Source organism: Pogona vitticeps, chromosome 12, assembly GCF_051106095.1.
Source record: "Pogona vitticeps strain Pit_001003342236 chromosome 12, PviZW2.1, whole genome shotgun sequence".
Classification (NCBI taxonomy): Eukaryota; Metazoa; Chordata; class Lepidosauria; order Squamata; family Agamidae; genus Pogona; species Pogona vitticeps.
This window is the reverse complement of record NC_135794.1, coordinates 622,101-646,757: the sequence shown is the minus strand read 5'-3', so window position 1 is coordinate 646,757 and position 24,657 is coordinate 622,101. Positions and strand designations below refer to the sequence as shown.

Here is a 24,657-nt window from a genome sequence, read left to right as displayed (position 1 = left end):
CCAAGATGGTGCTTTTATTTTCTCCAACCCTTTTGCTTTCACACCCATGTTTTGTAGCTTTCCTTCTTTTCCGCTTTTGCTGCTAGCATAAAGTGGAATGCCCATTCCTCCAAATAAACAAATAAAGACCTGAAAGAAAATGGGTAAAGGAAAAACGGTTCTGGCCCTCCCAGAAAGCCAGCATCTTCAAGGGGAATCCCACGAAATAGATGGGCAGCAGAATCAGGAGGAGGCACAGAGAGGAATTCGTCATGACCACCATCGATGGGGTTGGGCGACCTTTAGAGCAACCCTGTCTGTGAAGGAGGGCAGGCAGGCAGGCAGGCAGGGGGCGGCCCACCGGGATGGCTGGGAGCGTCACCGGGATTTGAACCCTTGATCTGCTCCACCACCGGATGCAACAGCCAACCCAGGAGCCCTTTCCGGAGGAGACCCTGGGCGTCGAGGTGGGGTGGGGGTGGGGTTCACCCACAAAGCCGTCCAGGCGCCCACCCGGCCTGAACATCCCCCCCAGCCCAAACCTTCGGGGGCGCTTCCGGCCACTCTGGCCTGCGGGAGCCTCCCATTCTTCTCCTAAGGAGTAGGACCAGGGCTTTCCACCGGCTTCCTCTCTCCCAAGAGTTTATGGTCTGTTTAGAAAAGACGAGGGACCTTCTTCTCGCTCGCCGGCGCTCCCAACCGGCGGAACGCTCTGGGCCACCTCGGGGGAGCCTGGCCTGCCTCGCGGGGCCGTCGTGAGCGCGAGAGGAGCGTCTCGAGGCGCGCAACGGAGGGTCCGGCTCTAAAGGGCTCCGGCCACCTGGAAGGGGCGGCAATGAAACCGGAGGGCCCAGATCCACCCCCACCCCCGACCCCCGACCCCCGAGCGCCCCTCACCTTCCTGCCCTGGCCGCCGCCTCCGCCGCCGCGCGGCTCCTGGGGCTTCCTCGGCGGGGCGGTGGTGGTGAGGGTGACCCCGGAGCTGTAGCGCAGCATCTCGGCCGCTCCTGGGCCGCCTCCTTCCTCCCCGCCGTCCCGTCCCCGTCCCGGTCGCAGTCCCGGTCGCGCTCCCAGCTGGCCGCGGCCCCCGCCCTCCTTCCGCCGCGGGGAAGGCGAGCGCGCCGGCGGGCGGGCGGGCGGGAGGCAGGGCGGGCGGGCGGTCCGTCCCGGCGGAGCCTCCCCTTCGCGGGCGGCGGCCAGGGGCGTGGGCGGAGGAGTCCTCGGAGCGAAAAGGAGGGCTTGGTGGTGGTGGTGTGTCTTTTTTTGGGGGGGGGGGTTGTCTGTCTCTCGAACGGAAGCGTGCCGGATCCCGAGGGCTCGAAGCCGGGGCTCCAGGCGCCAAAGGGGCTTTTCTGCTGGGGCGCCTTATTTGGGGGGGGGGGGCGCAGCTGGAAGACTCTCCCGGAAAGGCGCCAGCTTCGCGGTTCTCCAGAACGCTTCGTCCGAGCTGGCCGGGCGACGGAGAGGATTGCAAAGAAGCGAAGCGAAACGGAAGGAGACAAAAAAGGGGGGGGGGCGGGGAGGGAAGCGCCTGCGAGAGGACCGGGTCTGTTTCAAGGAGAGCGTTCGCGGAGACCTGGAGAAAGAGAAGGAAATGGGGAGTCGACCCTCGGTTGCATACGAAGTCTATTCCCAGGCTCCTCTTCTCGGGTCTCTGATGGGAGATGGGCATCCAGGAATCCGTGGATTCTCCCGTGTTAGGGCTCTGCTGTAAACATTTCCTCAGGAGACAGGAAACAGACACCAAGCCTGAGCAAAGATGAGGTAGAAGAGAAAGGAATCGGGAGTGTGTGAGGTGGGGGTTGAAGGCTGGGGAGTCACCTTAAACTCACGAGAGAGAAAAAACAGACTATTAACTATGAGGGAGAAAGAACATGGCAGAGGAATCCCATGTTTTATTATAGAGCTCAGGGGTATTTTATTTGTTTGTTTATTTGTTTACATTTAAACATTTATAGCCCAACTTATATGGTGGTATGTTGGTGAGAATGGCTGATGGTCAGATTCCAAAAGATCTCCTGTATGGAGAATTAGTGCAGGGAAATCGCCCCAGAGGGAGACCACAGCTGCGATACAAGGACATCCGCAAGCGGGATCTGAAGGCCTTAGGAATAGACCTCAACAGATGGGAAACCCTGACATCTGAGCGTTCAGCCTGGAGGCAGGCGGTGCAGCAGGGCCTCTCCCAATTTGAAGAGACCCTTGTCCAGCAGGCCGAGGCAAAGAGGAAGTCACGAAAGCAGCAAAATCTCTTGAGACTGAAGGATGCCTAATAATCAGTATGGTAGTAGGATGTGGTGGAGTGGATAAAGTGATGGATTAGAACGTGCCCATGGAGACTCATTGGGGTAATGGAACTGGTCAAGCCAGTTCGTTTTACATATTTCATATCCCATGATTTCTCTCTCTCTCTCTCTCCAAACACACACACACACACACACACACACACACACTGTGCTGGCATAAATTCAACAGCATTTCCTCAACAAAAGTTCACATTATGCAGAGGTAGATGATTAAGCTCTAGAGACGCACGTGTCATCGAACAATCCGTGGGACAGGAAGAACAAGACGGCTGCATCAGGGTCAGGATTCAGTCTGACAGCATAAGTGGAGCAATTAAGTGAGGCGCAAGAACAGAAGGGCCAACACACCCTACCCCCACAGTTGTATACAAAACCCCTGAAGCAGGCGCCTGTCAGGGATGGTGGCTCGGATTTCCTGTTCCATCCCATGAGGTGACCCATTATTTTCTTTGTCCTGGAATGAGAGGAAACGGCAAGCACGTCATCGGCGTGAACCGGGAGGGTCCTGTAGAGCCGGTGTCCGTGTGATGGGACGGAGCGCACGCTCTGCTCTGCTTCGGGGCTCAGGGGGAGATGATTTCGGTGGAAGGCGAGGGGCTGGGGAGAAGACGGGTCGGCCTGCCGTGGGAAGGAAAGGCCGAGAGGGGCTGACTTTTGCACCCGCTCGGATGCGAGGGGTGGCTCTTGAAGGATTCCTCTCAAGAGGGTCCCCTTCACGGCCGGCCATGATTCTTTGCTCGTTACTGATCTCCTTCAGAAAGAACAAGGGACGGGGGAGCAGCGTGGGCCTTTGAGAGGACACGAAGAGCGGGTGATGCCCTTTCTTGACTCACTAAATATCCAACAAAATTGCAAGCTTTCGAGGAGGAAATCATTTCTGGCTTCCTTGAGGTTTCTTCTCAGCATTCCTCCTTCCTCCCTCCTACAATCAGAACTTGAACTTTGTCATTTCAACAAATACTCCGTTTACCGACTTGGAAGGCTGGAAGGCTGAGTGAACCTCGAGCTGGCTCTCTGGGATTGAACCCCGGGGTCATGAGCAGAGTTTTGGCTGCAGTGTTGCAGTTTAACCACTGTGTCACAAGGCTCCTTAGGTCTGTGGAAATTCACTGCTGTCATCCCCGCAGGCCAATCTGTATTAAACAGTTCCAGATTTGTAGACTGAGGGGAATGGCCCAACCAAAAGCAATCATCTAACCAGTGTAACAGGATCTCCCAGTGCATACAGTCTTTTTAAAGACCCAGATAAGCTGAAGGCTAACATTCTCCAGATAGGGGACACCTCTTCCAAAAGAGGCATTAACAGCCAGTTTCCTCCACTCTTTGTTTTAATGGGCAGGTGTGGCAGATCAGGAAACAACATCACCCTCACTCGCCCCGTGACACACACGCACATCTGTTACTCACTGCGGGTCAAACCCTGCTAGTTGCAATCAATGCATCTCTATTCTTGCAGCCCTATATTTTCCCCTTCGTCCTATTTTTCCTTGAAATTTCTCTTTCCTAGTATGTCTTCAACTGGGCACTGAGCAACATTTCAGAGTGAGAAGCAGAGAGATTTGTTTCCCTTCACCGGCATTATCTAGGAAAAAGATCTGGTGTGGAAAACAGGAAACCGGGCTAGGCTGCCCTCGCATCTGGTCCGTCACCGTTATTCCAGTCTTCCGTACTGTTTAGGAAAATATTTACCATGAGAGGAATACAGGGCAGATCCGGATCCTGCCTTCTCCTGGGAGGTCAGGGTCAACCCCCCCTTCCCCCTATGGATAGCTAAGGGTACCTTTGGTTTATTCTCCTGCCGCGCGAGGCCTAACCCTGATAGGAAATGGACAAGAGCGGACCGTCAGCAGCATTGCGGAGGCAGGAAACACCTGCTGGTTCCTCTCTTTCCAGCTTTGTAATATTTCTACTTCCACAAAGTCCGAACACACGTCTCTCCCAATCTCACTGGCCCTGTACGCCCAAGGTGGCTGCTCTAGGAAGACCCGGGCCGGGAGGTTCCTCTCGCTTGGTCCTCGGGGAAATCTTGCGCGGGCACTGGCTTGATGCGGGGAGCCCGGCGGGAGAGGCGACATGGCAGAACCACCATTGGCCCCGATCCACAGAACAACTCCTGGCCAAGAGACGCTTCGGGCAGGCCCATCCCAACCAGCAGTGCCTTGGATGACAAGAGAGAAGGACGAGGGATCACCGTCAGAAGGCGATGGGAAAGCAGCTTCCGGATCGTGATGAGAAAAAAAAAAGGTTAAGGTCCGGAAATCTCCTGTGGAAGTGGCCTCTTGTTCTTTCCCAAAGTAATCCCCCCGGGACTGAGTGAGACCCAGAGGCGTTCCCTTCTTTCTGCAAACTTCTGTTAGCCGCCGTACAGAGGGCCCAGGAGTTGAGTTCACACAACCACACCTTGGGTCCAAGCATTCTGGAACACTCAAAAAGCCATGTCGGGCTTTGTGGTCTTTACGAATAATGGCAGGCTTCGATGCTGACTTGGGGCGACCCTTCCCGGGGTTTTCTGGAGTCCTCGGGAACGGTTTCCCATTCCCTTCTTCTGTGCCCCCCAGCTAGCTGCCTTTTCTCCCGGGAGACACGGCGAGGAATCCAACGCCCGACCCCTGGGTTTTGCAGCCCCATGCCTAACGTGCTGAGCTTTCCTACCTTTTAGTATTTATTTGGTCCCAATAAAGGTATTCAGACCGAGGGGATTTTCGAGGCACCCACTTTTGCTGACCTGCCTTTCTGTGCTCTTTGATGCACAACGTATGTACGTGTATCCCTGTTGCCATCTGGCGGACAGAAGAGACAACGGCCTCTGCTTTCATGACAAGCCCACCTTAACCGCCCCGAGAGGAGCAACTTGGCAGCAAGGGAAGAGATTCGCAGGCTCCCCTGAACCGACTGGAAGTCTTGACTCTTGAAAAAGAGGGCTCAGGAACCACGCAAGGAGACAATAAAGCCAAAGACGTTTAACCAATGCTTTTTTTAATTTCAAAATGACCTGTCTTTTGCAGTTTAGCATATCTGGAGGTAGCTGCAAAAATTACTGGATCCATTCCCAAATGGCTCGAGTGTCTAAGTTTTATGAGCACATCACCAGGAAGCTTTCCGGCAGGAGTCACTAAAATCAAGGACAGGCTGCATTTGGAGGCTTCCTGATGGATCCTGTCCTAAATTCGTTAAGGCAGACAGTGAAACGAGATCTATAAAACTACTGTGTAAAATAAAATTTACAGCTTAAGGAGGAGTTGTTTCTACTGATTGTCAACACAATAGGGCTTCCAGTTTCTTTTCCCTTCTAAAAATGCTGCACTCGGTGTCCTACGGATGTTAGCTGAGAGTTACCCCTTGATGCTGAGGGCTTAGGGGGGAAAAAGTGGAACTGACCGAGAAGAGGCCTGCTCAAAGGAAGACACAACACCCACCAAGAACCAGGCATGGTTAAAAGGCAAGGCGTTCCTATGAATGAGTAAACACAGCTTTCTTTAAAAGGATACGGGAGCTAGTGCTACGTATTTTGCTTATGATATGATCCCTGGGCAGTGACTTCCCGAGATTCACAGGAGATGCCCTGCTGGGACATGGAGCGAAGGCCATTTGGCGTCATCAAGGCTTGGTGCCCGAGGTGGAGAAAGTCGCCTGATCCTCGCCCCTTGGGTTCCACCCACCAGCAGGTTTCCCTGTCCAGTTGAGTTCAGTGCCAGGAGCTAAAGTGCCCTCTGTCGTGGGTCCCTTTCATTTCAACAGGACGTCCACCAGCAGAGTCTCCCGACAGGAACGTAAGAAGCGCTCTTCCGTCGAGCAGGACCGTTGAGTGGACCGAGCCGGGGAGGCTGCGCTCGGCCACGCGTGGCTTGCCTACATCTCGGGGAAGAGTCCTTCACACACACACACACACACACACACCCAAGGACTTGCCTTGAGCCAACTGTGGACAAAGACACCTCCCGGTGAGCTACAGCCCTCCTCGGCTCTCTGGCCTCTGAGACAGACCCACCTGCCCCCGAGGCAGCCAACGACGTCCCCACCTGGTCTGGGCAAAGGCCACATTCCGGCGCCCTTTCCAACCTCACGTCAACTCCGTTCTCTCCACGCCTCTGCCTTCCTCTAGGAACTCTTCGCTAGCTTACACCGTGGGAGACTGCAGCCAAGATCCGCTGAACCAACAACACCACCACCACGCTGCAGGGGACGGATCCATCTCCTGGAGCTGCCATTTAGGGCCGGCACGTCAGAGCCATCGCTGGCTTTCGTTCGTTCATGAGGCTCAAACAGAACAAGCGGCGGCGTCAGGAGCGGCCCTCCTGATGCCTGCTGCCCCCTGTCCCTGCTGTTCCTCTCTGTGCATTCTGACTCCACGGATTCAAAAGGTTGGGAAGATAGACATTGTTGGGAACGGATGGCTCGGAGGAGGCTCCTTCGGGAGGGGGGGCAGCCCTACCTTCTAGACACAGCTCAGTTCATGAACTAGCTCCCTACAATGCTAGGACAGCTTCTGGAGACACGCATCCTGCGCAGAAGCGAATTTCCTTCCTTAAGACTGCTTGTTCACCCTCCACTTCTTAATGGACGGCTTTGTTCCTTTCAGGGCATCAGCTGTGGATCCATGCAGAGGCAACTTGCAGAAATGTCTTGAGTTCTATTACGTCCAGAACTTTATTCGGTGAAGTTCTTGAAAATGGGATATACTCCCGGTTTGTTACTGACCAGGCACCATTTCCTTGTGGCCCGTTTCCCCTTGTTTCGAGCCCCACGGCCTCAGCACAGGCCAGCCTCTCCAGCCTAAGGGCTCGTCCTCATGGTTACGAGCCTGCCATGCCGAACTTCACATTCTTAAGCCATTGAGCCTGCACCTGGGCAGGAATCTGAGGACCGGCTTCCTCCCTTCTTGGAAAGCAGGAAAGTCAGTCGTGTAGAGAGAAAAAGGAGCCAACGGCCAATGAAGGGATGAAGCAGCAGAGGGCAATAAACCTTTAAAAACATAGAAGGATCCATACGATGTACACAAGTACATGTATTTCCACATCTGCAAATAACATTTAATGGCAAGATCGTGCCACCCACAAGGTGGAACCTCCTCTTGTTTCCACATGCTTAGGGCACAGTCCCGTATCACCTCCAACAGCAGACAATAAGAGCAATGCGTGATGAGCATGACGTCTTTCCTCAGGGGGTGAAAGACTGTCCCGGGCCGTACTTTGGGCTCGAGAGATTCTTCGCCTGCTTCTAGCTGACAGTGGCAGCACCTGATCCTTTTGAATTCAAGGGCTTTGTAGCAAGTTTAGGGCTTAGGTGCTTTGCGGAGCTGAAGCCAAACTGCAACCCGCTGGCATTGGGACTTGGCTGACAGAAGTGGAGAAAAAAGGTCCACAGGAAAAACTGTTTTCTTAACAGGAGGTGTTCCCCCCCCCCCGTTGCTGCTGTGCTTCAGAGGGCCGCGAAAACCACAGTGAAATCAGTGGAAGCTTGTCCAGTCACAACGGGATCGTTAAGGAACTGAATCTACATCCCCGAAGCAAAGTTTTTTTTTTCCCTTTCAGAACAAGACCAATAATAACTCCGACCGAACCTATGACTGGAAGGCAATGGGGTGGAGAAACATATACTCTATAAGCCATTCTGGTTTCCTGGGATAAGAACAGTTAGATACGAAGTTTCTAGTCATGATCTTGTTTCTAATATTCTCTACAGACCTCAGAGTTAAATACTTTAGGCCCTTTCCGGTCCACCATACCTTCCCTCCTTAAAACCATAAAATACGCTTGCTAAACCCATGGAATGTAACACTTTTTAAAAAAAACTTTTAAAAGTATGATATTCAAAACAGGTGTTCTGCACCTTTTATGTGCTCTATAAAAACTCATTTTACAAAAATTGTGCTAGAGTGGTCCATAAAAAGTCTAATTTAAAATATGTACATTCTACACTGTACATTCTTTCTTCTTATAGTGATTAAATAATACCCATCACACACACTCTTGCTCTTTATCCGTGATCCCAATGACAGATCAACCCAGCTTACCACTGCTCAGAAACAGAATGTTCTTCCTTAGTTTTTTTTTTTTTTTTAAATCCCAACCACCTTATTTTCCACTGGGAAGTATCACCTTAACTTTTCAGTACCTGCAGCACTTCTACCTGGTTGGGAAGGGCAAATCCTCTGTTTATTTACGAGATATTTAAGTGTGATAATGGCACGTTTTGGGAGAATAGGCAGCCTTCCTCAAGCCCTGACACTTTTGCGTCCTTGAGATTCTGCAGTCCTTCGCGTTTCAGCAATAAAAGTTGAGCCACTTTAACTTGGACCCTTTTTAGCTTTTGATATCGTCATCCTTTATGAATTTGAATCCTGAAGGTGCTTCATACAGACTCTCCCCATCAGTGCTGAAATCGTCGTCGTCGTCATCAAGATCACTCAGCATTTTACTTGAGGTCTTTTTGCGCCTGAAAAAGGAAAATTAGTAAAATAATTAGAGAGGAGGAGGAGGAGGAGGAGAAAAAGAAGAAGAAGGTTTTTTACTACATGGAATGCCTGCAAACCACTTGGTCTTCCTCGAAGACACCCTTTGATTTGGGTGGGTGTCCTCCTGTGCCTGCAGAGACCTGGAAGAACCTCTAAACGGATACAACTGGCACCTCAACTACTTTGTCAACTATAAGAAACTGAGAGACACCCAAACGTGCCCCGCAGTCCTTGGAGCCGTGCATAAATGTACACAAACGTCTTCTTTTCCCAAAGCAAGAGTTTTAGCAATTCAGCATCCAAAGGTTCTGGATTGATGCTCCAATCTCGCCTGTTTCTAAAAGTAAACCTGAAAAGGCTGGTTTGGTCTTGCTTCGAGGGAAAGCACGGAATCGCTTGGGGAGAGGAATCCAGCGCAAGAGCCATGCAACTCCACCCAAGACCAGGGCCATGCTTGCTGTCTGTGCCCTTGGCAGAAGCCCTCGGATGCAGCAGCGCAAGGAGGAAGAGGAAGGGGGAAAGGCGCTGGCTCGGAGAGACAAAGCCACATGGGAAGCTTGCAGCCTTTTGGAGGAGCTTGGCGCGGCTGGGCCACTGGGTGAGGGACCCGGTGCTTCGAGGCTCCCCACGTCCCACCTGAGTTCCTGCCGGAGGGCATTCAGCTGTCCTTGGAGTTGGTCATTCAAGTCAACTTGCTCTTCCAGCTCCCTCTGAAGCTTCTTCTTCCCGCTTTCCAGCCTGTCTATTTCTTCTTCGGCTTCTTCCACTTGACGTTTCATTGCTTTCAAACGCAAACTCAGCTGTGAAAGAAGAGGGGCCCGTTAGAGCTTGGGGGGGGGGGAAATAACGCCATTCCTCTCCCGAGAGTCATGGCAGGAGCTGTGGGGGAGCATCCTTGCCTTCACAAGAGCAATGAAATCACAACAGAGAGAGAGAGAGAGAGAGAAGGGGGCGAAATCTGAAACCCTGACCCTGTGCCTTCAGACTGCCGCTCAGGCACATTTTGCAAGAAAACAGTTGTTGCTTGCAGAAAAGAAAGCTTTGCTTGGTGTAAAAAAGGTAGGTATATGCATTTCCTGGTGCCTCCTACAAGCCTCATCTGCTGGTTAGTACTGGGAAGAATGGCCAGGCGGGCACACTGCTGAACCAGAGGGGTTTTTGAAGGAAATACGTGGCCCAGAATACGTCCCCCCAGGTCACCTCGTCTACAACGATTTACCTGCTTCTGTTTTGGGGGGGGGTGAGCAGAGAGAAAGGCAAGTCTTTGGGGGCCGGAGGGCTGGCAGGGGCCAAATGAATAGGAAAGAGGGCCCAACAGCCTGGGAACCCCGATGGTTGGAAACTCTCTGGCCAGCCCCACTGCAGGAGAAGGAGGAGGAGGAGGAGGTCAGAGGCCAGAGAGGCCGCCCTTGCTTGGAGAGGACCGACATTTATTGAAGACTGCCACCATCAGGCTAGGGCAGCTTAAGGGGGGGGGATGAAGTCTCCCCCCTCTCTCACATACACACATGCACACTGCTCTTAGTGGGGATGGGACTGCCGAGGCAGAGGCCCCCTTTCTCACAGCCAGCCACATTATTCTCGGCATGTGCCTTTTTTGCAAACCTGCACCTGGAACCTCCCGGGGATCAACCAGGAGGTTTCGGTGGAAAGTGATTCCCAGCTGACGGGTTGTGCATTTTCCCCTTTCCGGGGCTCCTCCTGCCCGCGGGCGCTTTGCAAGAGAGATCAGCCGGCTTGAGCCGTTGCCTCGCAGGGCCAGCTGCCGTGGGCTCAATGGACGCTCGGCCGGGACCCGCGAGGCCGTTTCGAAGGGCCCTGCTCCAAGAGGCTTTTCGATTTTGTTTCCACTTTGGTACAGAGGGGGAGAAAGCAGGGATCTGTGCATTTCTAAAAACAGCTAAGGACAGGAAAAGGCCTCGTCTACAGCATTTTTTTTTTTAAAGCAAAGAAGAGGGGCGTTCCAAAAGTATGGAAGCTGTTTGATAGTAGGTAGTATTTGTTATGGTTTCAGGGGTATTGCCTGCCACCCTGGAACTCACTTAGAGCCAAAGGGCAAGACGTAAATGTTATGTCGATGCTACCTGATCCTTCTGGTCTGTTAAGGAGAGATGGTCGTCATCAACCTGCATCATGAGCTCCTTAACTTTCCTTTCAAGCCGACGGTTACTCATCTGCAGGTTAGCCCGATCCCTGGCAAGACAAGGACACACACGCGTGAGATGAACAGGAACTGAGTAGGAACCTAGGAGCCGATACCCTGGATCAGGGCCACAATAGCCCCAGCTGACTGTCTTCTTGCCTCCTTCCCACCCATCGAACCCCCCCGATGCCTCTGAGTCGCCCGCAGGCCCTCCCCAAAAGGTCTTTCCCGGCGCCTGATCAGGAGAGGCTCTCTGCCTCTGAACACGGACTCTCCACTTATACTATCTCCTGCATCTCTGGGGGATCTCGGCTGGTGGTGGCAGTCTTTTTATTGCCATTTTTCCACTCCTTTAAAATACTATGAATGATTTTGAACGCTTCTTGAGGGACAGGAAAACGGGAGCGGGAGTGGCTCCCTTGCAGACCACATGCTCTGCAGGCAGAAGGTCCCCGATGCCATCCGCCAGCATCCCCAGACAAGGGTCTGGAAAAAAACACCCCTGCCTGAAACCCTGGAGAGCAGCAGCCACTCAGGTGTGACAACCCTGGGCTACATGGGCCAAGGTCCAGGCTGATGGGAGGCAAGGAGAAGATTGGGGTGGTGGTGGATGTGTTTCTTTTTTAAGCAAGCAGGGATTCCTGAGTCTCCAGGCTTCAGACGGCGGGCCCCTGAAAGTCGCTCGGCGCCTTGGGTTGATGCCGGCTGCGCCAGGTCAGCTCACCTCTCTTCATTCTCCAGCCGCTCCTCCAGTTCCACGACCCTTGTTTCCATCTGAACGAGGAGCCCTTCTTTGCTGGACCTGTAGGAGCCTTCAAGGTGCAGGATCCGGCTTTTCAGGTCTTTGTTCTGGAGTAAGAAGAGGAAGAGTTTACTAAATACGTTAAGTCTGTGGACCAGTTAACAAAAACAACTAGCCCCAAATACGTGGGTGCTAAAGAGGCCACAGACAGAAATGCAGGGTTCTGCGTGCAGACATAATTCCATATCATACCTGTCATCATCATGACAGCAACACTAATAACGTGGGTAAAACGTGGGTGAAGCTTTTATATACATTCCAAAGCATGCAAGCCAGGGGGACTAAGTGGAGGGACAGAAATTCAGAGCAGAAATTCTGAGGAAGGGAGGCCCCCTCCACCGCTGGGTGGCGCTCTGTGCCTTAAGTCGTAAGCGCGCTCTGGGATGGCTGGGAGTGCGTTCTTTGTGCCTCCTTTTCCACCTCCCCAAAGCTGTCCGCAGTCATCCCTGCTGCCTACCATGGAAGGAGGCCCTGCCTCTTCATCCTGGCAGGGTTGGGCGAGTCTACGGACACCCAAGTGACAGCGGGGAGGCCTTTCAAACACACTTTCTGGGTGTTTTCCTTGAACATTCCCCCCTCCCACGGCTCAGCTCAGCTCTGAGGTCCGAGACTATCTCCAACCAAGCAAACCTCGCGCACAAAGCAAAGCCCCACTTCCTACCTGCCTTTCCAGAGATATCTTGTCACACTCAAGATCCTGTCGCGTAGACCGTTCTTGAAGCAGTTCGCTTCTCATTTGTTCAATCTGCAGTTAAAGATGAAAGGTGGGGGAGAGAAAGCGAGCGTGTCTGAACATGTGAAATGCATAGGTCACGTGTTCAAGCCATGCAACAGAAGTAAAGTATCAGCTTCCCTTCCCGCAGCGGCCAAGCGGGCGCCCGAGGGAAACCTGCAAGCCATGCACAGCCAATTTTGTGCGGGCGCTTTCCTGGAAAGGCACCCTGACCCAAGACAATCACGAAGGTGACAAGAGACGGCGGCCGTGACGAGGAGCCACTGGCATCTCTGAGCGCCATCGATTTGTCAAGCTAGCCTTTAATGGGGCGCAAGTTGGCCCCCGTGCCATGTTCTGCAGCATGCCTCACACTCGTTGAAAGGTTGACTGCTCTGGAAATGACGTCTCCATCCAAACAGGCCCCAAGCGCAAGAGATAACAACGCGCTGGAGATGCAGGTCCTCCTAACACAACTTCCAAGCACCAGAAACGGCCTGCATTTATGCTGCTATCTGGGCCCTGGGCACTTCGCTGGAGCGCCCACCATCCTAGGTCTGTCCTTTTCGAGGCCCTGTGAATTTTCACACAGAAAATTCAGCTGTAGCTGTTTCGGGGCGGGGGGGGGCAGACAAAATTCTGAAGAGGAAAAAATTAATACAAGATGCAGCTCTTAAAGGCAGGAAGTTGGTGGAGCACGTTGGATGTCACCGGTTGCTCACCTTGTGCCGCCGTGTCCTCCAAAGCAGTGAGAAACGTGGGCGGCTATCGCTGTTGGTCGCATAGGAAGGACGGGGGCGAGGGCGACCAGAAGGGCAACGGCACCTGATGGCTCTTGCCGAAATACACCCGCAAGGAGAAGGGGCGAGACTGAGCTGCACCCGGGGGCACCCATCGATAAAAAGTCCCAGGGGCTACGGAAGTTTGGTGTCAGACCGGAGAGTCTCACCCAGACCTCTGCAGCTCATTCACCCGGTGGGGGGGGGCATTGCACTGGCGCTCGACTCGCCCCCCAAGTAGGACTAAGGGATGGCGAACCAGGGCGCTCTTGGCCTGCTGCTCCCTGTGGCTGGTTCTGGGCTCCGGTTCGGGGATTGGGATCCTTGGTATCAGAGCCTCCTACGACAGGGTTGCCTCGGTGGGGCTTCGTAGCAAGGTGGAGGCGTTGTCTCCCTGTGGTCCCAATCCGTTTCTCGTCCGAACATCCCTCTCTCTTGTCACAGGTGGGTCTTCCCGGCAGCTCTGGAGGTGGACCGTCTTGGCCGGTGCTCCTGCCTGCCTCTCTTTGAGCGGGGAGCAGGTCGGGCGCCCCGTCTCCCTGGGTGGCGCGTCTCGGCTTTTTCCTCTGGCCCTCCCCAAGGCGCCCCAGGTCTGGTAATCCCATTACGAGTAGATGCTTCCAAAGGGTTGTTTCAGGCGGCAGCCGCCCTGAACTCGCAAAGATGATATTGCGGGCAGCGAGAGCCTTAAACTCAACAAAGCTTTCTTCCTGAGCTGGAGATAGCAGCCCCCTCCCCACCTTTGGTCATGTATAAAGGGGAGCAGCTGCAGAATCGGCTGTCAGGGGGAAGTAATTTGATTTCTAATAATAGCTTCAAGACAGCTGCAACCCATCGTCCTTCTTCCTCCCCCCCCCCCCCAAGATACACGCGTGGCTCGCTCCTTCTTCAGAAAGGGAAAAACTGGAGGGGAACGAAGCCTCCCTGCTTCCTTCTGCTGAGCAGGCTGACTCAGCAGAAAGGCTCATCGGCTCCATCCAGGGAGCCAACGGAAACGTGGTTGATGCCACGCCAGCCAGGAAGGAGCCTCCGCCTCCCGCATCTTCCTCGGCCTGTTCGGCACACCTGAGCCACGCAAGGAGCAGGTGCGCATGCCATCCACGGGGACCGCTTCGCCAAAGGAAATGAATGACACTGCCCCTATAGAACTTCATCCTTGGCTCATTTACCCTGCCAGTGCCATGGAAACCCGTTCTTCTCACACAGTTACAAGGAGCTGCTTTGAAGCCCATTCATTCATTCGCGGAGTCTGGTTCCTGACACACACACACACCGGCTTCTGTAGCTGCTGCAGCTCACGAACAGGCCAGGGCCCTCAACGGGGGCTGTTGAATGTCAGAAAGGGCAGGAGAACCAGTGGAAGTAGAGCAGGCATCAAGAAAACGTTGCTGGGCGCTGGAGAAGGGCCGTCTGACCTCATGGCCCAAGGGAGCTGCTGGGAGCAGGCCAGGCGAGGCTCCTTCCCGCCCGCAGTGAGAACGGAGTGCTCTGCAAAGACTAGAGAACAGAGGCCAGGGAGGCGGACTGAGAGAGCCGCCACTTCGGACCGACCGCAGGCGCTTGGGGGCAGAGAGGAGCCAGAAGGGGCCGGCCGGCAGGGGGGTTTGCATGCCTCACGGCAGGCTGGACCAAACTGGATCAGAGCCATCCTGGCTCCCCTTCTGTGGCAGCATTCTTCCTTGCCGTGGAAGGGAGTAAATGCAGAAACACCTCGTGGCTCCTCAGACACAACCAGAGGGGCTTTCAGTGTCGAAATATCTCATCAAACCTGCGACACAGCCTCTTCTATGTCATGCTAGTCCCCTTCGTTTTCGAATTTCAAGGGTCTGCTCAGTTGGCAACCTTCACCGTCCGTGTTGACCACAACAAAGCCATTATTATTCCTCACCTTTTTATGAATGCTTAGCAGACCCTGAAAGAGCTTCCTGGGAACCCGTCCATCCCTCGGCCATCTCCTCGTGGACTCAGAACAAAGCAGCCTTTGTCAGGCCGTGGATGAAACGGAGGGGCTCCAGAACCTGTCAGGCAAACACCTATTTTGCCCCTGGGCCAACTTTCCGCTTATATAAGAAGATGGTCGGGCAATCTCGCTTCGTGGTTCCTTAAAAGGTTCCGAGCACAAGGACGGCTGGATCTTCAGATGGCCGTAAAGATTTCCTCTGTCCCACTTTTGGAACAGGCCGCAGTTCTAAGGGCCGAACCCTGCCTCGCAGGCCCCCGGATGTTTGCAAGCTCTTTGCACTCTGCAGTCCCGCAGAGGCTATGGGTGGCCAGGAGCCTTCATGGCACAGCGAGTCGGCTCACCGGCCACCGACTTGAAGAACTCCCCAGCACATGACCTCGGGTGGCTCTAGCACCAGACACTAGAGCCGTTCCTTCAAGAGCAAGCTATTAAAAACGAGAACTGAAGGAAACTTCCAGATTCAGTGGCAGGGCGAGTCTCTCTGAGCCCCTGACCTTGGGGGGGGGGTGACAGCTTGTCTACTCCCAGGAAGCGCTTGGCTGACCCACATGAGGCACATGAGGTGGTCCGATTCAGTAGGGCCGTTCCCAGGTCCAAATCCTTTACTGTACCTTCAAAGCACCGAACAGCAGAAAGCACAGCAGAGCGAGATCTCCAAGCAGAGAAATGATGCACACACTTTGCCGCTGTGTGGAACAACATGGTGTGCTCGGTGCGTTTGTGCACAGGGCAAGCAAAACAGAAAATATGTCACTGAGATGCGGTGTGGCGTTGCTGTCGCCCTCCCTGGCCCCGTCCACCTAAGTTTGCTGACTGGTGTTTGGAAGACGCGTGATATTCCTGACCAGGCCCTGGACTCAGCTTCTCATTCGGGCCACAAAGCTCACGGTAAACCATTCCTGTTCTTCCAGAGCTGCTGAGAGGACAACAACACCAGAGAAGTCACACCTATGTGCACATGCACACACACCCCACACCTCTAAGCTTCTTGGAGGAAGGCAAAAGGTGAAGAGAATGAACAGAGGACCGACTGAGTTCAGAAAGGAGCCGTCCCTGGATACTGGCTGATGGCTTGTGCTCAGAGAAATCCAGAGAGAGAGAGGCCAGCAATTCGCCCACGTTATCCCTTCCACCACAACTAGCCACGACACGGAATTCATCCAGGTCCAGTACCTGTTCTCTGCCTCGGTTGATCCTTTCAGACAGGATATCTGAATTGCTTCGTTCTTCTTCGAGTTCTTGTTCCAGCTGCGACACCTTGTCCTAAAAGGGGATGAAACAACACCGGCTCAACCACAAAGGCTGCTCGGAGCAGAGCTACCAAGCCATGCTTGTTTCATGTGACCCACGATGAAGGGGTTGAAGAAATCCACATTAAGGGGGGGGGGCTAACCTCAGAACATGTGGCTTTCCAGATGTTCTTGGACAGCAACTCCTATCAGCCCGAGCCAGCCTGGCCAAGGACCACGGAGGGCCACCCTAACGCAATAACATCTGGAGGGCCAAAATGTTCTCTCCCCCTCCCCTGGTTATAAAAGAAGCCCAGAACGCTACCTGCCACCTGGAAAGAAACAAAGAGGAACTCTTGGGGGGGGGGAAGATCCGGCCAAACGGGTCCTTCTTTATCTTTGAGAATGTTTCCAGGACGGCCCAGAAATCACTTTAAAGGAAGCCAAGGATAAATCCAGGTTGACAGGGGAGGTTGCACTCCGTCCCTTGAAGCTCACCTTCGCACGTGTGCGTGCAAAAGAGAGCCACGCCCCCCCCACCTGTACCCCTGGCCCCCCTTCCTCTTCTTCTACCTCCATTATCTTGGCTTGTCTTGCTCGGTCTTCTTTTATGTGGTTCTTGGCTTCCAGTTCATATTCCAGGGCTTTGACCGTCTGCTCCAAAAGTTGTGTCTTTGTGATCGCCTCGTCCTGAGCTCTCTGGTGATCCCGTAGTTCTTCCTCCATGAAACGCACCTGAAGCAAAGGAAAAGGTGAACCCGACGCCATCTAGAGAGGGTTCCAGTCAACCACGTCTGCTTTGCCAGTACCTTGAAGCTACACAAGACTTCTAGAGAAAGACAAGGCTGCGAGGAGGCAGATGCAAAGGATGGAATTATCCTGCATGTTACAAATATGGATTCATGGGCCTTTGCTGTTCCTGAATGTGCAGCTTTAAATTTGGAAAGGGCCACTGGCAGCCTAGAAGGTGACTATTCCATCTTGCCCGAGACTAGTAGCCTGCAGCAGCAAGACAAGAGAGAGAGAGAGAGATGTTCCATTTTTTAGGGGGGGAGACAGTCTTAATAAAGAAGACGAAGAAGACGAAGACGAAGACGAAGACGAAGAAGAAGAAGAAGAAGAAGAAGAAGAAGAAGAAGAAGAAGAAGAAGAAGAAGAAGAAGAAGAAGAAGAAGAAGAAGAAGAAGAAGAAGAAGAAGAAGAAGAAGAAGAAGAAGAAGAAGAAGAAGAAGAAGAAGAAGAAGAAGAAGAAGAAGAAGAAGAAGAAAAGACAACTGCAGAAATAATGTGCTTCTGTTTTCACATTCTGGCTACCAGGGGCCACATTATGGAACAAAAAGCACCATCCAAACCAACACACAGTCCCTCTACCACTGAGTAACCATACGCACATTGGTCTGTGATATTCAGTAAAGGGATGAGAAGAGAGTAGCAGGAGAGGTGAGAAAAGTCAAGGTCTTCTAACTGAGTCTACAGCCCTAACTGAACTAAAGAACAACCTTGGTGTCTACTATGAGTGGCTTTTAGTGTTGTGAACTGTGTAGGTGTTTTAGGGTGACTGTGAAACCCCCACTTGGGAAAGGCCTTGAAAGACAGGACCATTTCCTAGATCCGCTTATAAACTGGACCCTACATGTCTTGTTTGTGGATGCTGCTCTAGGAGGTGGCCCATCCCCGTGCACAAGGGCAAGGTGGAATGACCGAAGCCATGGCTTAGAAACAGACAGGCTGTCTGTGAACCTCAAACATTAAGGCAGCCGTCTCTCTTTCCCAGCGGTCTGTGTGGATGACCCTGGGTAACTGTTTCAACCCACAAGATGACAGCTCCTCACTCTCTTTGGGAGAAGGCAGGTTGGACCTCTTCAGACCGTTTTTTTTTTTTGAAAAAATTGGAACTATATACTTTTGCAGTTTAACATATCCTTCCATAACACGGCCGTCGTTCAAAACTGTGATATAGAAATCCTTAATATATATAACTATGTGATTCTTTCCGGCCATGTTAAAAGAGCGCCATCTGGTCCAGACCCGTTACCTCCTCCTGCAGTTTGAGGGCTGCCAGGCGTGCTTTTTCTAGCTCCAGGTTTTTATCTTCCAGTTGCCTCTGCAGGTCCGCAAGATCCTGGCGGTTCTTCTCCTTGTATCCATCGAGCTGGTTCTGGAGCTCCAGGGTGGATGTCCGCGAGACCTCTATAATTTCTGCCATCTAGCAAAATGGAAGGAAGGCATTTAAGGAGGCAGGGAAGGTTCCCAAGGTGTCTCTGGGTGGGGGCATCCAGGAGGATACCTTGGCGAAGGTGTCGCACTTTGAAATGCTTTGGGCAACTTACAGAGGTCCTGAAAGATATCTGCCAGCTTACGTAAAGCTATGCAGTCACCCTTGTTTGTCCCGATGCCGTGCCCCAACTTCATCTCGGGCCTCATCCAGAACCCCTTCCTTCAGGCTTAAGTGGCCAACCTAACTGAGGAACGCTGGGAGGTGCGGTTCAGACAGAGGTAACATGTCAGGTAATCCTGAACCCAGATCAGCCGGCTGCCTTGGCAATGAAGCCTCTTGCATGAGTTGCTGTGGCTTTAAGGCCTGAGAATGTTCCTGGGCCTCCGAGGGATCACACACATTTCCGTGCAAAGTTCACATTTCCTTTTCATTTGCACCCTTTTCTTTTCCTTCTGCCTTTTCCGGCCATTCTTTTGTACAGTTTGGCTTTCTGTTTTCTCCCTGGCCCGGCTCTTGATATTTGATCTTCCACCAGCTCTTACCTCCTTGTGTAACTTCTCAATAGTCTTGTCCAGTTGCCATCGCTCATTCTCCAGTTCGCTCCTCATCCTCTTTAACTGATCCTTCTCGTTGGCTTCATCTTTCAGCCGGTCAGTTAACTGTTGCTGCTCCTGATTCAGCTGACCGATGTGCTTCTGCAGCCCGCCACCAAAACAAAGCAAAAAAACAAAACAAAAAAGGGCACTCCGTGAAAAATGAAGGATGGTGGGGATTTTTTTTGATCCAGCACATCCAATTCTATCGAGCAAATTGTAACCCCGTGTAGTAGAGAAAGGAACGTATGAGGTAAGTTCCTTGGGACGAAGGTGTGCGTTTTTTACATGGCTTTTGGCAATGCAATAAATATTTCAAGGATCAAAGGCATGAGAAATGAAAGAACTGCAGGATACAAACTGCACAGCAAAGTGTGCACAACCACGGGGGGTGGGGGAGAGAGGGAGGCGTAACGGTGGAGAAAGGAGCCGTGGGAAGCACTTCCAGCATCTTCGGCTCATGAATAGCTATACAGTAGTTCCTTGCACACTCGTTTGACATGGAAGTTCCGAAGACTCCGCAGTTCACAGCCTGAGCGGAATGCACCTCTGAAGCCTGGAATCGCTCTTTAGGGGAAACGGCGATCAGCGTCCTAAAACCTCGGAGGCAGCCTGGCATTAAAAGCTGCCTCGGTGGTGCTTCCGTGTGGTCGTTTCTGAAAGACCTGCCAGGGTGCTGCATCCCGAACCACTTCGGCAGAAACCACCCACCCACCCCGAACCCATCCATCGTTCACAGGCCGTTTCACTTGACTGTTTGTTGACCCCTTCTTGCAAAACGGGGCAGAGGCTCAGATCAGAGGGGAGTGAACAGGGCAGGGGCGACGATCCGCAGGGCGGGATCAGGCGACCTGCGTGCAGCTCACAGACCTGAGGGTGCCAGGAGGCAGCAACACCAGTGGAACAACATCCTCCGGAGCCAGGGAGGAACCGCACCGCCTTCACAAGAAGGCCAAACACCGGAAGAGCAGGCCCCGACAGGAGCCAGGCAGCAATTACTCCTACTCACACAGCGCTCTGTTTTCTTGTCTGTGTGATATAGTCATTCCCGAGAAACACAAGTGGCTGATTTAACGAGCGCAAACCAGTCTATTTTTAAAGGCAGCTACCACAAGGGGGAGAGAAAACAATCATTACTGCTGGAGCAGTAATTTCGGAAGACCCGCCACTCCTTGCAGGGGGATCCCATACATGAAGATGGGCAGCCCTTCTGTGAGGCCAGGTGAGCTCAAAAAGGGGCCGCGCCACTCCCCTCCTCACCTGCGCGTCCTCCAGCTGGGCTTCCAGGGAACTCTTGGCCAAGGCCAGCTTCTGCGCCTCTGCGTCGGCACGTGCCAGGGACTCTTCCAAAGCCTGCTCCTTTTCCTGCCACAGAAGACTCGATGAGATGGGAAGGGGCAGAGGCCGCCACCTGCATCCCGCCCGGCCCCCTCCCTGAGAGCCTGTGCTCAGCGTTGTCCTTCCCTAGGGTCTGCTTTGGTGTGTGTGTGTGTGTGTGTGCATCCCTGTTGTTCAGACCTCTTAAGACTCATGGGCTTGCCTGGAGTGGGTCTCTGGGCTGAGAGGTTCCCCCCCTCCCCTTCCCAATCTACCTTTCTGCCCAGTTCCTCCGGCCCCCAGCCATCAGGCGAGCAGCGCTTTGCAAGCCTCACTGCGACCCTGCAGAGACAACCCGGGTCCTGGCCGACCGGAAACGCCTTGGGCGGGAACCTCTCTGAACCTCTGGATTGTCCGCTCGGACCCTCCTCCAAGAGATGGGCTGCTAGACGTCAGGTAGGGAGGTAGGTAGGGGGTCCCCTGAAGGAGGACCGGATCGGCCAAAGCTCCCGGCATCTGGAAAACTCTGGCCGGGTCGCGTTGCCGGAGGCTGCGGGCGCTCCGCAAGGATGGCTTCCTCAGCCCGGCTCGCGGACTAGCCAGCGGGGGGGCCTTTCCCCAGCCCCCCCCCCAAACCGCTTGCATCTCCTGCCAGAAGGAGGGCGGCACAGCTGAGCCAACCCAAAGGACTTTGTCGCTCTGCATTTCGTGGCCGCCGTGGCCAGCCAGACGCCCACGAAAGCCCACGGGGGCTGCAATGGCAGCGTGGCCGTTGCACCTCCCCTGCACCAGAGGCGAGCCATCCTGCCGCTTCTGGAACCCGAGGGACCGCCAGCCACTCAAAGCCCCATCATTCTTTGTGACTTTCCCCGATGCCCCTTTCAAGGGGCCAAAGCTGGCCGCCTTGGTGACTTGGCCCTGCCGGCTTCGTTGTGTTCCCCCCCCCCCATTGTTTCTATGCAACCCGACGGCCTCGCGAGGAAGGGCAAGTGACGCACCGAAGAAGCCAAATAATGGGGCAAGCGCTTGTTTCCCCTCCTCCTCCTCCCCCTCTTCACGCCAGCCCCGAGCACCCCCGCGGAGGCCGTGCTGCGGCCGAGCACTCGAGTCTCGCCCGAAGCCACCTGGCCTGCCGGGTCCCTTTGCCAGGGCCGGGCCTTGGGGTCTCACCTGGCAGCCCTTCAGCCTTTCCTCCATGTGCCCTCGGTCCGCTTTTAGGCTCCCGAGCTGCTGCCAGAGATCCTCCCTTTGGTTTTCCATCTCCGCGAGGGATCCCTTCAGCTGCCAGTTCTGCTCATTCAGTTCCATCGCTTGACCTTCCGCGACCTTTTGCCTTTCTTCAGAGGCAGCCTTCATGGCGGACAGGGCCTCGGCTCTCTAGGAACACAACACAGGATGTGGCTCAGGAAAAGACGGGACATTAAAGACCGCACGATTCTCCTCTGAGACTCAAGATCGGTCAAATTAGGGTTTCATATTGCAACACCAACTCCCCCCACGCCACCCCGAATCTCTCTCGGCATCTGTGTCCCTCCAAAGTGGCGCCAGCCTCCTCCAGAAGGGGCGAGGGACACGGATGAGATGGGATGCCCTTTCCCGGCAGTGCGTGGGCCGAATACACCAGGTCAGAGGCCATTCTCAGTCTGCTGGGATGTCAGCAGTGGGGCCACTTTTGTTCCCGACCGAAGGGACCCTTCCTCTCCGGCTGTTGCAGAAAGTCAGGCTCTCTCACACACAAGAGGTAGCAAGCTTTTTCCCCTGCTGTCCAGGGGTTCATAACAGCTGCGCATGGACCAGATGAGCCGTTGGGTCCTTTCTTCTCCTAGAACTCTCTGATTCCTGGAAAGGCTGACCAAACGGAAGGTTTCGCCCTGGAGGAATGGCTCAAAACGAGGCACGCCAGAGGACACCGAAGAGGGCAGGAAAAGGGGACAAGTCAGCCCTTCGGCCGGAGATGGCGGTTCATTTCGATCTCCCCGTTCCTTGCTGATGGACTGCTTTGGCCTTAACAGGGCAAGGGGCTTACCCACCTCGTAAGATGAGTTATACTCGCCATGCAAAGCCTCTCCTTTGCATCAACATCCCTAACCATCAATCAGCACAGAGTGCCAAAGGAAGAGGACCTCAATTAAAGTTCTACTTGTTCTTACACATCTCTCGTATAGTTCCTATCAAGAGTTAGAGAAAGCGGTGTCCAGTATATGGCACATCTTTGATGAGCCACCTTCCCCCAACCTGGTGCCCTTTTAAACACAATTAAGTGGGCTGAAGGCCTTGCTTTGATCCCAAAACTGTGCAAGAACAGTTACCCAAAAGCGTTTGTCTCCCTTCCCCGCTCTTTGGGGGGAATCGTACCTTCCAGACCGAAGACTTTTGATTTAAATTACAAATCAGCTGGACAGGTTCGACCAGAGGACCACAGATAGCGAGCAACGTAACAAGAAAGATAAGATCGGGTGGCTTCTGCTGTCCAGAGGCTCATAAGGGCTGCCAAGTGGAGAGTTCTCCTCATTAGCAAAGGCTGCAGAAAGGGCCTCCCTCCCGTCTGGCCTCTCGCTTTCACTCCCTCTTTGACAGAAGCCCCAGAGAGAGAGAGGGGCTCCTCTGTGAATGGGATCGTTACCCACTCAGCTGGCTCCCACTGACATCTCCTTCAAGGGACCCCAAGGGGTAGGGTTTCTGTGTGCCATCAGCTGGCACGGGAGTAGGTAGCAAGAGCCCCTCCAGGAGACCCCACGCGGCCCAGGGCTTAGCAAAAGCTCTCCGGAGACCTACAGCAGCCTGGCCCCTGTGGTGCTTTGGGACCAGCAGTCCAAGGAGAGAAACTTCTCTCTCGAGGCTGGATCCCTTCTGGTCTGCAGGTGGACCATTTCAGGACCAGGAAAGAATCGCATCTCGAGAAAGGTGTCCGCATGACAGCAGGGTTGGGGTCAGAAAGAGGCTGTCTGGAGACGCATCCCTTTGTAACGCAGCCACAAGGAAAACATGTCCGTGGCCGCTTTCTGGATGGGTGGCCAGGAACACGGGGCCCACTGGCCAGAAGCTGGCACGGAGGGCGCCTATGGTGGACACCAGTCGATGCAACCTGTGTCTCATTTCCTGGCGAAGGCCTTAAACTGAAGGGAGCAAGACACAGCGGGGTGGGGTGGGGGAAGTGGGGCAGAAGAAAACTGATGGAGAAAGGCCCCGGGCCTGCCCTCTTCCGTGTTCATCAGCCTCAAACCCCTCCATGCCAATTAGTCTTCTGTGTTCTCCTGCCCCTTCCAGCTCTTCTGGAGCCGATCGGGAAGAGCCTGCCAGGAAAAAGGAACAAAATAGGCTGTTCTTTAAAAAGAACCATGCTCGGAAACATGTTCCAAGCATCACAGCCCCCCCCCTTCAAACACTATTTAACATCACGAGGCTGGAGGCAGAGGGGGAGCAGGGAGGGGGTGTGAGTAAAAGCTTGTCTGCGACAATCCCGAGCGAGCCGTGTGACCGGCACTCAGCCACGTCCCAGCGTCCTTGGCCACTCTACAAAGGTGACACTTTCGTTCCAACGAAATGGCCTCTAATGAGTTCTCCCCTGTGCCCTGGGGAGCACAAAACCCTCTCCCAGCTTCTACCTTCGGGGACGAACGGCTTCTGTTCCCTCCCTCTCTTCTCTTCAGACCAGTTGACTTGCTGGGGTACGTGCCTGTGTGTGTACACTTCATGAATATTCTGCGCCATGGACACACACATATCACACTTGGCTATTAATCACTCCTCGATGATTTCTTGTAACCTATATTGCTAGTGCATGAATGTCAAAACAAGAAATCTGTAGCAATTGCCTAATTTCCATCTCCAACACTCACTTGTCTTACATATTTATTATTTTATTTTCCATATTCTGGCTTCTTGTTCTCAGAAGATTCCAATGGAAACGACTCATCTAATTTTTAGAAAATGACAACATGAAGCTATTTTGGAAAAGATGGGAGGAAAAAAGCAACACAGCGAAATCCTCAGACCAGCGGAGCTGAAAAGTGGTCAAGAATAACGACAACGTGCCATCAAAAACTCCGCCTGCAGAATTTCAAAGACGGCATGTGATCTGGAGAATTTCTTGGTTATTTTTTTTTCTTTTCCCTCCTCACCTGCAATTTCACAGTGGCTCTTCTCCAAGAGTTAAAATACA

At 53.6% G+C, this 24,657-nt stretch overlaps 2 protein-coding genes across 5 annotated transcripts in view; both read right to left on the bottom strand.

Moving 5' to 3' along the window:
• Window positions 1-1,339, bottom strand: part of MYZAP (myocardial zonula adherens protein) — a 40,637-nt gene extending 39,298 nt beyond the window's left edge. The window contains exon 1 of one of the 2 annotated variants that reach the window (XM_072982175.2): window positions 877-1,339. In XM_072982175.2, the coding sequence (XP_072838276.2) occupies window positions 877-975 (99 nt within the window). In that variant the 5' untranslated portion in view covers window positions 976-1,339. The remainder of the gene's footprint in view (window positions 1-876) is intronic. The other variant, XM_072982176.2, reaches the window with a different exon arrangement.
• A 3,905-nt stretch (window positions 1,340-5,244) lies between these two features.
• The window catches only part of CGNL1 (cingulin like 1), a 48,132-nt gene continuing 28,719 nt past the window's right edge, over window positions 5,245-24,657 (bottom strand). For 2 of the 3 annotated variants that reach the window (XM_020784788.3, XM_072982104.2), the window contains exons 9-19: window positions 21,666-21,872; window positions 20,439-20,543; window positions 19,128-19,280; window positions 18,403-18,573; window positions 16,941-17,102; window positions 16,312-16,401; window positions 12,346-12,429; window positions 11,607-11,731; window positions 10,824-10,932; window positions 9,376-9,539; window positions 5,245-8,720 (exon numbers count right to left, since the gene is read on the bottom strand). In XM_020784788.3, the coding sequence (XP_020640447.3) occupies window positions 8,588-8,720; window positions 9,376-9,539; window positions 10,824-10,932; window positions 11,607-11,731; window positions 12,346-12,429; window positions 16,312-16,401; window positions 16,941-17,102; window positions 18,403-18,573; window positions 19,128-19,280; window positions 20,439-20,543; window positions 21,666-21,872 (1,503 nt within the window). In that variant the 3' untranslated portion in view covers window positions 5,245-8,587. The remainder of the gene's footprint in view (window positions 8,721-9,375; window positions 9,540-10,823; window positions 10,933-11,606; window positions 11,732-12,345; window positions 12,430-16,311; window positions 16,402-16,940; window positions 17,103-18,402; window positions 18,574-19,127; window positions 19,281-20,438; window positions 20,544-21,665; window positions 21,873-24,657) is intronic. The other variant, XR_013539047.1, reaches the window with a different exon arrangement.